The 16,292-nt window shown below is 40.8% G+C and overlaps 1 protein-coding gene and 1 pseudogene across 1 annotated transcript; one reads left to right on the top strand and one right to left on the bottom strand.

The window, feature by feature from the left end:
• Positions 1–3,514: 3,514 nt before the first annotated feature.
• On the bottom strand, positions 3,515–4,735 carry Cabs1 (calcium binding protein, spermatid associated 1). The gene has a single exon (XM_051170350.1). The coding sequence runs from the start codon at positions 4,733–4,735 to the stop codon at positions 3,557–3,559; it is 1,179 nt and encodes a 392-aa protein (XP_051026307.1). The 3' UTR covers positions 3,515–3,556.
• A 10,744-nt stretch (positions 4,736–15,479) lies between these two features.
• On the top strand, positions 15,480–16,029 carry LOC127210649 (ferritin light chain 1-like; annotated as a pseudogene).
• The last annotated feature ends 263 nt before the right edge of the window (positions 16,030–16,292 follow it).

The following is a 16,292-nucleotide window of genomic DNA, read 5'->3' as shown; positions in this document are numbered from 1 at the left end:
CTGGGAGTCAAATTTCTGTTTCATTCTTTTTTCATGGGGAGGGGTTTGAGACAGGGTTTCTGTAGCCTTACAAAAAACTTGAAAAATTTGGAAGCTTGGGGAATTAATCAGTATTGAATATTTAAAAGAATCAGTCAGTTGTTAAATGGTTAAACATAGTATACGATAACTTTCATGTTTTTGACAACTTCTGAATTATCTGGTTCTTTATTCTGCTCAGTAGAGATATAGAGACGATAAATACATAGATAGGTGGATACATAGAGATAGATAGACACAGCATGAAGTTAGGTGAACACGGAGGTGGGGTGAATCCATAAAGTTAGGGGAGGGGAAAGAATATTATTAAAACATATTGTATGAAAAATGTCCTTTTAAAGTTTTAAATTAAAAAAAATTTTTTTATTGACTTTTTTTGTGAGTTTCACATCATGCACCTGTGCTGCTTCTCATCTTTACATCTTCTCATATCTGCCTTTTGTCTTTGCAACCTTCCCCCCACCCCAAAAAATACACACACAAGCAAACAAAACAAACAAAAACAAAAACAAAACAAAAAACCCAAACACCAAAGCATAGAAAACATCTCATCGTGGAAGCTATAGTGTGTCACAGTGTGTCCCACAGTATATCTCTGTCCATAAATCTTCGCTTGTTTATTGCAATGCCCTGTTGGTCTGGGTTGAGAGCTTTGGCTTCCGAGACACCATATTGTACCTTCACCAAGCCTCCTTCCAGTTATTCTGTTGTTGCCCTGTGTCATGGAGATCCTGCAGGACTGGCCCTTACACGTCTCCCCAACCATTTGCAGATTACAGATGTGGGAATGGGTCAGCTCAGAGTCCTGGATCTGGGCCTAAGTGGTAGGCTAAGCGGGTTAATGCGCTGGCTTTCCCTTATCTGAACCACCACCCCCAGCACTGCTCAGGCTAGGCCATCCAATGCTAACACGGACAGGAGGCTGGGTCAGTTCTCCTGCTCTTCTGCCCTTGGGCAGTTCACCTGCACTCATGCCTCTAGAGCCAGCTTCCCTATGCTGCCCAATGCAGGGACTCCACTCTAACAAGTGCTGTAGTCTGCGAGGAGCTGGGGCAGCTATCTCTCTCTCATACCCTCTGTCTGGCTTATCCGTGCCTTAGCCATCAGGGCCAGCTTCACTGTGTTGCCCAGGAGAAGCACAGAGCTTGCTCCCCTCTGTGCTAACGTCAACGAGGGGGCACTGGACAGCTCTCAGTCTCACAAGACCTCAGTGCTCAGGTGACTAGGGGTGAGTGGGAAGGGCATCACCACCTCCATCCGATCTCACCAGAGAGGAATGGGGAGGCCAGCTCTAGCCCTTGGAACCAGCTCACCAGTACCCGTTCCCCCAGGGCCAGGTCTACTGTGCTGCCAGGCTGGTGCAGGGCCCATGTTTTTCCTCTCAATTTTGAGATTATAATGATATAATTTCCCCCTGCCCTTTCTTCTGTCAAGCCCTCCCATGTACCTTTTTTGCTCTCTTTCAAATTCATGGCCGCTTTTTCATTAATTGTTACATGCCTACATATGCGTATATTCCTAAAAACAGCCTCTCAGTCTGTAAATTACTTGTATGTATGTTTATAGGGGTGACCATTTGGCATGGGACACCCAATTGGTGTGCCCTTCTATGGGGAAGGTGGTTTCTCCCCTTCTCAGCATTCCTTAGTTGCCTGTAGTTCTTTGTGTAGGGTTGAGGCTGCTGGTGGCTTTTTCCTGCCTAGTTTGCTATCTCTACTGTTGTTATCTCTGTGCAGCCCATACCTGGGCAGTCATGTTGGTGAGACTTTCTGGGTGTTTCTTTTTGGAAACTACTTACATAACAAGGACAGTACTCTTTTCACTGCCAAATATAATGTAACTTTCTTCCAGTTGTTTGATTTTAAATTAAATATAATTATTTCTCTATATAATTTTGATTGTTGTATCAAGGATGTTTTGTCTTTTTTTATATGCTTAGGTGGGTTTATTATCCTCATTTTGGGAAATGCAGTTTTTAAAAAAATGTCTTAAGTATATTTTATAGAGTATTCCACTTTATATTTCCCCAAGTACTTGATTGAGAGAAATTAGTCAAGATACCCATGGTCTGAGTTACTGTTCATCCTATATTAAATATTCATATTTCAATGTTTCTGGGTTTAAATACAGTACCATGTCTATCCCAGTGTAGACTCTACTTAAACCTCCCATTTCATGTATGATAATCACTATTTACTTAGTGTTTTGACTTGTTTAATATCTTCATTTTTTTTGGTAAAATGAAACTATGGATCTTTATAGAAGATACTATTTTTGTTTTTGTCTAAGCAATGAATTTTTTTCTTTCATAATTCTAAAGAATTTTGTACCAGGATATCAAACACAGCACACGCAATAAGTCAGTTGCTGCCGGAATGATTTATTGAGGAGAATCAGCACAGTGACAACAGGCCCACTTGAAAAGTCTATCAGAAAAGAATGAAGATACACGCCCTTCATTTGCTAACCAGCTGCCTAAGGAGAGGAGTACATTACTCAATGTTTAAGATCTGAAAAAAAAAAATTGACAAAAAATTTCAGGATACAAATCTTACCAGGAAGAACATTATATAAATTCATGTTTATACAGTTTTTCAAATGAACACATGTAAAACTAATATTTTGTTTTAGTTAGCATCAAATATGAGACAAGAAGTATGCCTGATTTCTTATGTTACACATGGATATTAAGCAATTGCAAGGAAGCTTTAATTCCTACATTCACGAGACTTTCAAATACATTATTATAATGGAAAAGAGTCACACATAACAACAAGGAAATGTTTATAATAAGAGTTTCAGGAAACTTTTTAGGGATTCAATAATTTTTTCATGTTACTTGATTCTCTTCATATCCATAATTTAATTAAATCATAATATTTAGAATTAAATGAAATGGCACATATAATTAAATATTGCAAAAAAAGATTTTTTTCACCTCTTGACATCTTTATGCCACTAAAATGTAGTATGGGATTTTTTACATTAAGTAGTTACATAACTCAAAACTGTGATACCTAGGAAGCACTGAGATTGTTGGTTTTAAAGCACTGTCAGTGACAGAGGCGCAGGAGATGCTGATGAACAGAAAAGAATCACATTCTGCTTTGCTCAGGAAAGGAATATTTGAAAGGCAGTTTTAAAAATGAATCACCACAGTTAGTGCATAAAATGGTATGGTATTCAAGTCTAGCCAGAGGCATCAAACTAAGAGCTTGGCATCAAACTCCCTCAGCTATAAAATCATCTTGTTGTTAATAATGTAACAGTTAGGTCCTACCAGGAAATAAATAAACTCAGATTTTATTAAAGAAAAAAAAATAAAATTGCCCTTACATATCTTTTGCTGCATGCTCCCTATCCATGAGCATCTGTATTTTCTATGTCTAATACTTGCCTTAAATGCCCACGTTATTTCTTCTTTTAAAGATTGTTCTTGCTGAGTAACTTCTTAGACATTAACACTATCTTTTAACCCATGGCGCACTTCTACGTGGCCTCCCTTACGTCACTGGTTTTACATCATGAGCTCATCCGGATCTTCTTTCAGCAGTTTGAAGATACCAGAGTCAGTGGTGGAGGGGTCCTCCTTGTGGTTAGGGCAATCGACTATAGAGGTCACCACAGGAAACTCCTCCATGACCTCAGTTACCGATTCTATTGTATCATTTTCAGACAGATCTTCTGCGGTGTTATCGGTTGATTCCTCCCTGACGGTCTTAGTTTTCGAGGCAGGGACAATGAAGTCGTACCTGGATTCCACAGCAGTAAGCAAAACAGAATGGGAGTCTGCCTCATTTACAGTCTCTTTCTCCATCCAAGCATTAACACCATCAGTCGATTCCTCGTCAGTTAAGGTATCTTCTGGGTTATCTTTGGCTTTCTCAGCAGAGTTAGTGAGTTCAAAAACAGTGATAAATTTTTCCTCATCTGAGTCCGTTAATTTAGTCACAACTCTGGGGCTCTCTTCTGAAACAATCAGGTCGATCTCTGTTATTTTCTCTTCTGCAATGGTGGTTATGTCTGGAATGGTGGTGACCTCTTCTTTCTCAGTAGAGGGAGGGATTTCAGCTTCCGGACTCAAGGAGTCAGTGTCCTGGACTGTTCCATCATCAGGCACGTCGGCATTGATTGGGGAACTAACCTCAGTTTCCGTGTTTTCATCTGACAGTGCAGAGGTGTCCTCGTCATGGGCAGTGCTGTCCTCCAGGGTGCCAGGGGGCTCAGGAGTGGGTAGGACTTCTTTGTCTTCCATGTCAATGGTGGCTAAGAGGATGTCTTCTTTTCCAATGTTGCTAGAAAAATCTATTAAAGAAACAGTACCAACTGGGCCTGAGATGTTTCCAATTTTCACTGGAATGAAATTTTCAGTAATCGACTCCTTAGTTTTGGAGTTTGCAGTTTCAGTCGGAGTGGTAGTTTCTTTCTCTGGAAGGGGTGTTGACTTCAGACTGGCCTCAATGTCATCTTCTAATTTGAGTTTTTCTTTCGTAGGTGTGGGCTTGTTGGCCGTAGTTGAAAAGTCACCATCTGGCGTGCCGTCATTTACCGAAGTGATGTGGTCTCCTTCGGACGTAATAGTTGTTTCTGATTTAAGAATGGTGTCGGCCCCGAAGAAAATGGCTGCTTCCGTGGGCGTTTTACTGTTCTCCCTCGGAGGATGAGAATAAATTTTGGGCGATCCATCTTCAGCCATGGGGCACAGGGGCACTGAGCACTCTCACAGGTCTTTCCTCTGAGCTTAGTGGCACCTCTGGGCAGGGGAGTTGTGATCATCATAGTGACTGAGGCACTGGTCATCATGAGGATTGTTGCATCAGTCAGCCAGCTAATGACAAGGGCTCCCCTTGGAGGCTGCTTCTTGGCTGCGGCTAGACATTTACTAGAATGAGTATTAATATAGAAGAAAAAAAATGGAATTCTGATTATAAAATAAAAATCACGCTAAATATTTTACTTTCATTTTTAGAAAACCTAGGATTAACCATATTTCTGCTTATAAGTGTGTGCCTTTTGACATGGCGCTGGTGCCCCTTGACACAGACACACTCAAGCTTGCTAGGTACTTAGTGGTTTAGTGTCAGTAGTGGACACCCTGGCTGACTGTAGGCTATCAGCTTCTTTTTGCCACCAACTACTTTACAAGTAAGTAATGGTGTATTTTTTGAGGCAGGGCCGTGCTCTTCTCTGAGACTGATGTTTCTTAAATGTCTAAATTTAAAAGCACTTTGGTAGGTGAACAAAAATAGAGAAGATAATTATGCAGCAGAGACGTCAGTCAGCTATTTTCTTCTAAGAGGGAAATTTCATTTTAAAGTAGGAATAATATTAATAATAATAATAACAACAACAACAAAACAACAATATCAACAACAGCAAAACAATAGACTGGTCAGGCTTTTTGTGTTTTCTTCAGTTACCTTGAGAAACAGTGTCTCAAGTGTTGTAGTTTTTTTGTTGTTGTTGTTGTTTGTTTTGTTTTATTTTTGTTGTTGTTGTTTTATTTCTGCCCCCTGCAAGTTGTCATCTCAGCCCCGGAAGACCCTTGTAATGGAAGTTGCTGTCACATATCTAAACCCACAAAGCAGCAAGAGTCAGGGCGAAGTAACAGTAGCTGTTCCCGAAGATACTCATTTCAGATGGAATTTTCACATGATTGTACAGCAGGCAGTGATGACACTATTGACTTTAAAGTTTAGCTGATTAGATTAAGGAGGAAGAAAATTCAGATTTTTTAAAGCCAGTCTCTTGCCCATGGGTCAGAGGAAATGGAAATTTCAGACTCACATACATTGCAAGCTAGGAGCACTAGGTTGAGTGGTACTTGAAATGAAAAGGAAGAAAAATTACTTTTTGCTTATGGGACTTAGGGTCATTTATTTTATTAATGTAAGAAATAGTATTAATGAAAGTAATGTAATCATCCTTTATCTCAAACTTATCCGACCATTCAGTTGGAGAATTACTCAGTGAGTCACTTGTTAGCAGGCCAGGGGTTTCACAATATTCTGTGGAGGCATCAGGAATGAATTGAGGGTTTGCAGGGCTTTTTGCAGCTAGATATATTTTGTACCTACCTTCTTCTAACAGCATAGACTCTCCTTCATGACTGCTGTCAGTAGGATGAACGAAGGCATCTTCCATGGCGTGCATTGTGTTCACTGGTGAGACAGCGAACATAGCCATCTTGTCTAATTCTTCAGAGAATTCATCATTAGAGGCGACACCAAATCCAGCCAGAGGAATATTGCTGTTCTGTGAATGTGATATCTCTGCCACAGTATTTTCTCTCTCCATACTGGATGGTGAGCCTACATCATGATTTATAGAATTTCTGAAAACATTCGCTGAAGTTCTCGAAGGAACAATTGAGTTCACACTAAGGGGATGAAAGTCGGCTTGGCGTTTGATGACTTGGCTTTCTTGATTATCAGTTTTGTTAATAAGATTAACAAATTCAGTAATTCCTGATGCTTTTGGTTCTGACTCTGAGGAATAATAGGTCAAAGGTTTGTCATGCACGAGGCCAGAATCCTTGGTTATGTTTTCAGGAATGAGAATGATGATGTCAGTTGTTAGGAGTTTAGCATTGCTGTTTTCAATAGAGCCAGTAGGAGACAAGGCCATTTTCATGGGCAACTGATAGAATTTAGTGTGAGGGTTTGTGGTTGGCAGCTTCACGTAATCAACGGGAAGTGGATCTCCAGCCTGAGCCTTTGTTAGCTTTGCTGTGCTCAGGGTGGAACCAGGATAAGATGTTTCTTTTGAACATTCTAGACCTTTTTGTTGAGCAGAAGCAATGACCAGCTTTGGAATGAATAGAGTAGCTTTCATTTTATTTAATTCTCCTAAGTCCACCGGAACATTATCTCCAAAAGTGTAGACTTTCTCTTCTGTGACAGACTTGTCATTGCTGAAAGATATACAAGCCTCAGTTCCTGAGGTGGCTCTTTCCTTTGCAGATGAACTGACAGGTGTTTGTTGGACATGGTGACTTACAAACTCAGTAGCTTTATTTGTGCCTCCTTTGTAGGTTGCTGTTTTGGGGGCTATAGGTGAGAGGGCCATGCCGTCAGTTTCATCGATGATGTCTCCATTTTCAGTGGTGAGGATATGAGCTGCACTTACGATTTTCTCTGGGAAAGTCATAGGATCCTCTGGAGGAGCAGCGGAGACTTGGGAGAAGGACCTAGCAGCACTTGGCTCATTAACCACTTCCCAGTTCTCTTCAATGGAAGGCAAGTGTTCTTCTGTTGGTTCTGATACCTGTGATGTCACTGCTGTATCAGATAACATGCCACTGTCACCAAGAGAAACTGCAGTTCTAGAAATTTTCTGATTGGGGATTAATAGAGACTTTAGACTTATAGGCAGAGTGTCTTCTACAGTAGAAACAGTGGTGGTACTGTTGTCATTGCCTTCCTTAGATTTAAAGGCAGAAAAGCCAGGAGAACTGATTATGGCAGTTGGTGGCATTTTAGTGACATTTAGCAGATTTAAAAGTGCCATTAAGTTTGCTTTGTTTATGCTCTTCCTAGCTTCACCAGGGTGCATATTATCTTTCACTCGAATGCTGGAATCTCTTCTTATAAAGCTGGGCACTGTTTCTGTGGTAAAAATATAAATGTTTGGGATATTTTCCTCCATCATTGTATAAGCATTATCTCTAAAAAGTTCATCACTGTTAGAGTCATGATTACTTTTTGTTGTAATCATTTTCCCTTGAACTTTAAATTTTTCAAGCAAAGGTTTTGAGACCACGTTTTCAGCAATTTCAAATCCAGGTTGGCCATCCCCAGGTTTGATGATCCTTCTGAAAGTTGTAGCATCATTCACATTGGAATTAGTTGAATAATGTGTGCCAGCCAGACTGGTTTCTTTGAGAACATAATCACCGTCTGTGGGTTTAACAGCAATGTGATTTTTGATGTTCTCTCCTTCAAGTATATCTTCCTCTTCTGGTTTAATGCTTTCCTCATTTTGCAGATCAGTTTCATAGCTCAGTGTGGCATCCTGCTCCAAAGAGGCTTCTGGTTCATATTGTGGGCTATACAATATGTTTTCAGCATCGTGAGTACCTGTGGCCATTCCTACTTTCAAAGCCTTTGTGGTAGTCTTATTAGGAAGATAAGTTTGGGATGCCAAAATATCTCTCAAGGAGATTTCCTTAACAGAGTTTGTTGCTTGAGAAAGATGGAAAGGGGCAATGGAGTCAGCAAGTAATCTAGACTTTTCATCTCTAGAGTCTTTGGTATAGTCCTGGGAAGTCTTTCCTGGATCACCAGGTTTTCTTTTCAGAGTTTTAACGTCAGTACTTTTGATGATGTATTTCTTTAATGGCCAGGCAGCAGTTATTGAAGGCAAGTCTATTTTAACTTTCTCTTTGTCATTATAGAAGTTATCATTAACTGTCTCAGCAATGTCATGAGTACTGTTTCTTACTTCATTCCTTGCTGTTCTTTGTTTATTGACCAGTCTGTCATTTGTTTTTGCATTGATGTCAGTAGGGGTTTGATAGTCATCTTTGAGGTTAATTATGTCTCCACTGTTCATTGTGGAAGATACCCTTTTATTATTGGTGTTCCAGGCCACATATGGGTTCTTTTTAGTATTGAGAATTGGTTTAGAGATAACATAATAGTATACATTAAGTGGTCTAGAATAACCCATTCTTTCAATTTGGTGCATAGAATTACTGGACATAGGGACTGCACTGCTACCTCCTGTTTCTACATTCTGTTTAATACCTGTACTTTCACCTAAGCTATTAATTTTTGTTTTTTTGGCCATTGGCTTGAAGTACATCTTCTTGTTTGTAGGGTTAGTTACATACAGGGCATCAGTGTTTTCCTCCTCAGGCAGCCTAAGGTCTCTTTTATTTACTGTTATTTCAGCAGAAGGTACAACAATAAGTTGGGAAAGAGAACTTGTGGTGGCACTACCTAGGAACCCATCTCTTTCAATGTTACCATATTCTGAGTCAAAGTGCTTTAAATCATGAGAAGATGGAATATCTTCTGTTTCCTGGAAGACAGCCTCTTCCTCCATTTCAGACTCTACTTCTGTATCGAGATTTGGTTTTCCTTCACTGGACATGTCCTTGTCTATGGAATGCCTAGAGTGCATTCTTGGAATAAGTATACTTTTCTCATAAGAGGCTGCAGAATCAAAGAATGCATGTTCTTGTCCATCTTCATCACTGGTAGTGGTACCAGTTCCAAGAAAACTCTGTTCCTTTGCTGTGTCAGTGTCACTCTCTTCTGCTGAGGCAGTGAGCTCCTCCAAAGAGTTGTGCATGTGAGTACCAGAACCAGAGGCAAACAGTGCTTTAGTTCTTCCAATGGATGAGAAGTGTTCAAGACTATGAGTTATCTCTGCGTCTCTCTCAAAGTGAGGAGTAGCAGAGAAATCAGTCTTCTGGTGGTAATGGGTCACTGACACAGGCGATGAAATGCTGTTTTCCCTAGAAAGAGGCATCTTGATCCTTCTCTGTCTTATTTGGGAATTAGGTTCAAAGCTGGAAACAGCAGACATATCCTGAATAACATCAGAGGAGGGTGAAGTATTGCTCTTTGAAGAGTCTTCATTAGTAGGATTGTCTACTGTCCCTTTGACATAAGCAAAGCCAGCTGAAGTCTGATTAGTGAATAAGCTGTGTAGAGCGTCATCACCAGGTGGAGGGAACTTATGCGAGTCAGCTTGGAGTGTCTCTAAGTGCTTTCCCTCTGAGGGAGGTCCAGTAATCTCTGTTAGCCCATCTAATGGCACAGGATAGCTATCTGAATCTTCTGTAGGTGAATTTTCTTCTGTTTTGGGGGTGGGTGAGGGGTCACTTGCCATGTGCTTGCATAAAGGTGAATTGGCAGGAAAAGGTTGGCTTGTCTGACTGTGTATTTCTTGACTCCCGTTATACTAAAGGGAAAGAAGTGCAACATTTTTTGTGTGTGTGTGTGCGACATTCCCCTTGAAGATGGTTTTACTAAAAACACATCAATGCATAGCACTAATTCTATCAAATAAAACACCATTCTGAAGGCTTCTGTTTTCATCTTTATTGATTTCTCATTAACTTAGTTAAAATGCCCAATATCACTCTGAGGAGAAGCTGATGTTAGAACTGAGTACTCTCCATGGTAAAGTTGCAACAACTAATCTCTCACAGTGTAAAAGGGAGGAAGAGAGCCCTTCAAATTGTATACCACAATACATGGTCTTTTGCGATCTTTAGTTCCACTTCATAATTAAATAATTAATTGTGGTACTAGGGATTAAATTCAAGACATCATATGTGCTAGGCAAGAGAGCTGCTCCTTGATTATATCTCTAGTTCCATTTTGATTTTTAATTTTTGAGTTAGGAGCTTGCTAGGATGCCTAGAGTGGCTTGAAATTCACTCTGAGCCCAGACAAGCCTTGAGCTTGTGATATTCCATTCTGAGTAGCCTCTGGTGCAGGGGTGCAATGTCAGGCCTAGCTTATATAAATAATTTTAATTATTTCTATAAAAGTATTTTTAATAGAAATAAATATACATAGAAATAGAATATAAAAATGCAATGGCATTTTATTTACATCTTTTCTTAAAATAACTTACAATCTAAGTTCATTTTCCCTCATCTATTTTTTGTCCTTTAAAAATAATGTTATATTAAATACTGAAAAAAAACTTACTGGAAAGAAAATCAGAAAGTTCAAGGTGGTCATAGTCAGGATCAAGGTCTTCATCTTGTCTTGCTAGTAATTTCCTGCAAGGAAAGTACAGCATTGTTCTCTGTTAGTTACCCATTGAGCATGTGTACACACACACACACACACACACACACACAAACACACACACACACACGTGTGTGTGTGTGTGTGTATGTATATATATACATATATATTTTAAAAAATCAGAAAAACATCAAAAGGTGGTGGTGCACACCTTTGATCCCAGCAGCAGGGATCTCTGAGTTTACACACACACACACACACACACATACACACACATACTTAAAAATATCAGAAAAACGTCAAAAGGTGGTGGTGCAACCTTTGATCCCAGCAGCAGGGATTTCTGAGTTTGAGGTCAGCCTGGTCTAAATAATGAGTTCCAGGACAGCCAGAGCTATGTAGAGAAACCATCTCAAAAACTTAAGACCAACAATAAACAACAGCAAAAACCCAAGAAACAAAAAACACACCACCACCACCAACAAAACAAAACCAACCAACCAAACAACCCTGACAAATCAGAAGTAATTTATGCATATTCTATTATTGACATCTAAGTAAGATATCTTTTTACTTAATAACATTGAAAATACCTAACTACTTTTAGTCCATTGTTAGAAATGAGAATGTGGGAATAAAGTGCCGAGATCAACACCCTTCAAGCAGAGAGAGGAATAATTGTGTCTGCTTCTGTGTCTTTATAGAAAGAGATAGCAAGGAGTCAAGCATATAGCTTCCAAACACATTTCCCCCCAGAATACTTCAGAGAGGACCTCACTTTATAAATTTGTTGTATTTTTGAAGAGACCTTTTAGATAGAAATTAGGGAATCTATATTCAGTCAGAGTTAAAGTCCATACAAAAGGGTTATGAGAAAAATTGGAGGTTTGAAGAAAGGCTTCATCTAAAAGTTAAGATTTATTCAGTATTTACCTTATAAAGGCTCTTTTTTATTTTCTCGGCTGCCTTCTGGTTTTACTTTTCATCAGCTCATGAAGAGGGATCTAGATTGAAAAAGCATACAAGAAATCGAGGCTCCTTGATCTTTATTATTGGGCAGGGATGGGTGAGGGGGTGGGTAGGGTGGGGTGGGGTGCCACAGCAAGGGGAGGGGGTGCTGCGGAGGCGGGGTACCACAGGAGGGGTGTGTGCTTTCACATCTAAGACATTGCTTCTGAGCTAATCCCAAGAGAAAAGAAAGGAGAGGGAGTGTCTTCTGGCTTTCAATTCTATCTTTCAGACACAGAGGGAGGCTATCTCCAAATTTAAAGAGGCAAAGCTCGTATTTTAAATATTATGGCTTCTAGTGCCAGTTTCCTCTGTAGAATGCTTTCCTTTCTTGTCCTTGACAAAATTTAATGCACTATAGTGGCATTTTAGGAATATTATAATTTACATTGTGATTGGCTGAATATCTGACCATAAAAAAAAAAAGTTTAAGAGAGTCGCATATTTTCCCTCTGTGCATGCGCTGTATCCCCTTATATAAGACCTATAAGGCCTGTTTTTTCTCCTCCCACTCTTTTTCCCACTACCCTCGCCCAGAGGCAGCCTCTGTATAGTCTCTCAATAAAGCTCCCACTTGTGATACTTTTTCTCCTCTAAGGTGATGTAAATACTACACCAATCTCTGGGACATCTATTTCCTTCAGTAAACTTGACAATAGTTCATATCCAATTTCTGAAACTCTTTTTTACATATAATGAACAAAAATACAACACTACTAGTGTACTACTTGCCTGAGTTACTTATTGATGTGTGCTTAAAAACCTTCATTAACCTGAATTTAAATGTCTATTGAATATGAGCTACTTTTCTTCAAGGGGTACTGTAAGAGTTTGTTGTTAGCAAGGTAGAGAGAGCTTCAGTCTGAACTTGGCTGGGTGGATATATCTTTTCCATTCTAGGCACCTTGAAATTTCCATATTTGTAATTATACATTTTACCCATATATTTTCATATATAATACATCTGTAAAAAATCCAGGATTGATTATAATAGAAAGGTCTGATATCATTAAACAAAATAAAATCAACCTCCTTATCAATCTTTTCAGGGAGCTTTCTCAAGTTTCCCTATGTTCTGGGTCACCTCAATAGTATCTACTCACAGATGTGAACAAGAGCCAAGTCCACACAGTTATGTTCAAGACTGGATTTTTTTTAAATCAAAGTTCAAAGGATCTACAAATATTATAATTAGCTTTAGACCAAAAGCAATGCATCATGAGCAGGGCAATTATAAATGTTATCACTTTTGGAGCTTGAAAGCACCATCTTCATGGCATCAAGATTGCTTTTCCAGGGAACTGAAGTAATTGTTTGGAGATCTAGGGTGCAGTACTGTGTACTTAAGGTGGAAAGCTGATTCAATTAGTGATTATGTGCACAAGTTTTTCATTTCAAGGAAGTGGATAACTTCAGATGCAGAATCCCCAGCTGGCACTAACTCATCCATTAAGATCTAAGGCAACACAGATTTCCGTCTTTTGGTTTTAAAAGTTGGTTCTGGCACAGTGAAACCAAAGCTTTGTACATTAAGAAACTTCATCTTGAATTTCTCTGTCTCTCTGTCTCTGTCTCTGTCTCTTCTCTCTTCTCTCTTCTCTTCTCTTCTCTTCTCTTCTCTTCTCTTCTCCTCTCCTCTCCTCTCCTCTCCTCTCTCTCTCTCCTCTCTCTCTCTCTCTCTCTCTCTCTCTCTCTCTCTCTCTCTCTCTCTCTCTCTCTCAGTAATCCAAGAAGTCTTAATTCATTGCCTCCCTTCATTGGGGTAAATAGTTCATGTACTTTTTTTTCAGTTGATAATAATACTCAGTTCCTAGAATTTGTTTTTCCTAATGTCTGTGGAGGCTGAAGCACGCGCATTTTCATACGTCAAAAGGGTCATGTTGAAGGAGGAGATATAAATTAGGAAACAGAGTATGGCGGCCCTTTGTAACTCAAATTGATTTTCACAGGGTGGTTGATATTTTTAAAGCTCTAACCTTGTTGGCAGCACACATTTCATCAATGTCTATTCTGGATGCAAATAGCAATGGCCACAACCTAGAAACATGGATTTGGGCTGCCCAAATATCATGCTTCCACAATGCAGTAGTTCCATGTAGTTTTTATAGCTATCGAACAACAAGATCGGTGGCAGTATCACATAGGTAGGCCTTAGAAAAATGGGAATATCCTTTGCCAGAGTTCTCAGATGCTGTGTGGTTGCTCCTTAGCTGTTAGGTTGGTGAAAATTAGGTTGAGTTTGGGGTTAGGAAAGGGTGGAAATCACAGAGCCGGAATGTATCCCATATATGATGAGACTTGAAGGACAGTCTTGCCTAGAGATCATAGACTCTATCGTGATTATAGGGACATTGAAAGGGAAAATGTACATGAATGAGAGTGGCCGTGGTCTTTTTAAAGTTCTCTCCTTGTCTTATGCTTGGCCTGAAGACGTAGATGCTAGGGGAAAATGTAGAATCAGACATTGCCCCAATAGAACCCTAAAACTTTGTTTATATGAAATTGTTCATGCCTTTTATTATACCTGAAAAGTTCTCCTTCACTCAGATTTAAACTCACATTTCATTCCAATTGTAATCCCCTCACTCCTATCTTCCTGCTCCCAGCCTCCCTCCCTTTTCCAACCCACTTCCCTTACCTAGGCTGCCTACAGGTGGGTTTCTCCTCTCCCACTGTCTGACTACAGCCTATCCGGTCTCATCCTGCATCCTCTTCCTCTGTGTTCCCACAGGGCCTCTCCACCAAGGGGCAGTGATCAAATCAGGCACTAGAGTTTGTGTCAGAGGCAGTTCCCTTGCCGCCCTCCCTTCCAAATCCCCTTTCCCATGTGGAGAATGAGTTGTCCATGGGGTACATCTGAACGGGGGGGGGGGGTCTAGGTTCTCTGCTTGCAGTGTCCTTTGTTGGTGCATCAGTTTGTGAAGGCACCCTGGGGTCCAGATCTGGCAGCCCTGATAGTCTCCTTGTGGAGCTCCTGACCACCCCCCATCCTTCCATGCAACTCTTCCATGCAACTCTTCCATACAACTCTTCCATGCAACTCACAGCTTGTAGCCCAGAGTCTGGCTGTGAGTCCCAGTATCTTAACTCAGCTCTTAAAACTTACCCAAATGAGCTGGGTGTGGTGGTACACACCTTTAGTCGCAGCACTCAGGAAAACAGAGGCAAGTGGATTGCTGTGAGTTCGAGGCCAGCCTGGTCTACAAAGCAAGTCAAAGACAACCAAGGCTAGACAGAGAAACCCTGTTTTGACCCCCTCAAAAGCCAGAAACAACAACAACAACAACAACAACAACAACAACAACAACAACAACAACAAAGCCAGGCCAAAATAAAACTTGACCAAATTACAAACCCAAGAACATTTGTGGTAAGTGATTTCTCCTTTGTCAAAGCTGTGAAGTTATATTCTTTTGATTATTTAATTGTCTTTAGGATAACTGAAGCCATTTTGCCTTTATTCTCCATTTTGATCATAAGGTGAAATTGAGTTCAAGTTCTCAGGCTTTGACTGACAAGCAGCGCCTTGGGTCCCGTGGATCTGTACCTTGCTTCAACAGTGTTTGGATGGCACAGACCAGGAGACTCCCTCTTTGTTAGCTTCCGGCTGCCTTACAGTCTCTCCAGTTGCAACCTCTGGCACCATCTCCTCACCGCCCTCATCTCCTCGGACCAGCTAGCACTGGCTCTTTTTGGTAAGCTCCATACTGCAGATCAGCCATGACCTCCCAGATTCGTCAGAATTATTCCACTGTAGTGGAGGCTGCTGTCAACAGCCCGGTCAACTTGTACCTGCAGCCCTCCTATACCTGCCTCCCTCTGGGCTGCTATTTTGATCTGGATGATGTGGCTCTGGAGGGTGTAGGCCATTTTTTACACAAATTGCCCGAGGAGAAGCGTGAGGGTGCCAAGCATCTCCTCAAGTTGCAGAATGACCTCAGGGGCCGCCCACTCTTCCAGGAGGGGGAGGAGCCATCTCAAGATGCCTGGGGTAAAACCCAGGAGGAGATGGAAGCTGCCTTGGCCCTGGAGAAGAACCTGAACCAGGTCCTCTTGGATCTTTGTTCCCTGGGTTCTGCTCACACAGACCCTCATCTCTGATATCTTGGAAAACCACTTCCTGGATGAGGAGGTGAAGCTCATCAAGAAGATGGGCAGCCATGTGACCAACATCCATAGTCTGGCTGGACCACAGCCAGCACAGACAGGCGGGCCACAGGCTTCTCTGGGCGAGTATCTTTTTGAGAGGCTCACTCTCAAGCGCGACTAGGAGGTCTACTTCCCTTCTGAGGGCCTCCCTCCTTTGCTCTGCTCTGCACCAGTGAGCCTTAGGACCTCCACCTGAATGAATCTCTCAAGGGACTAGGCAGCTTTGTAACCTACTTGGAGCACCTCCCAAGTCTTGGGCCAAGTAAAAATAAAGCGTTTGAAAGAGAAAAACAAGCCTTTTACTTACAGTTCAATGTTGCATGTTCTGCTCGAATTAATGATAAATGTATGTTCCACCTAAACAAAAGCACAATACCCTGCAAT

The sequence above is a fragment of the Acomys russatus genome, chromosome 28 (genome assembly GCF_903995435.1).
Source record: "Acomys russatus chromosome 28, mAcoRus1.1, whole genome shotgun sequence".
Classification (NCBI taxonomy): domain Eukaryota; kingdom Metazoa; phylum Chordata; class Mammalia; order Rodentia; family Muridae; genus Acomys; species Acomys russatus.
Note: the sequence above shows the minus strand (reverse complement) of the source record. Positions and strands in the feature narration are given on the sequence as shown.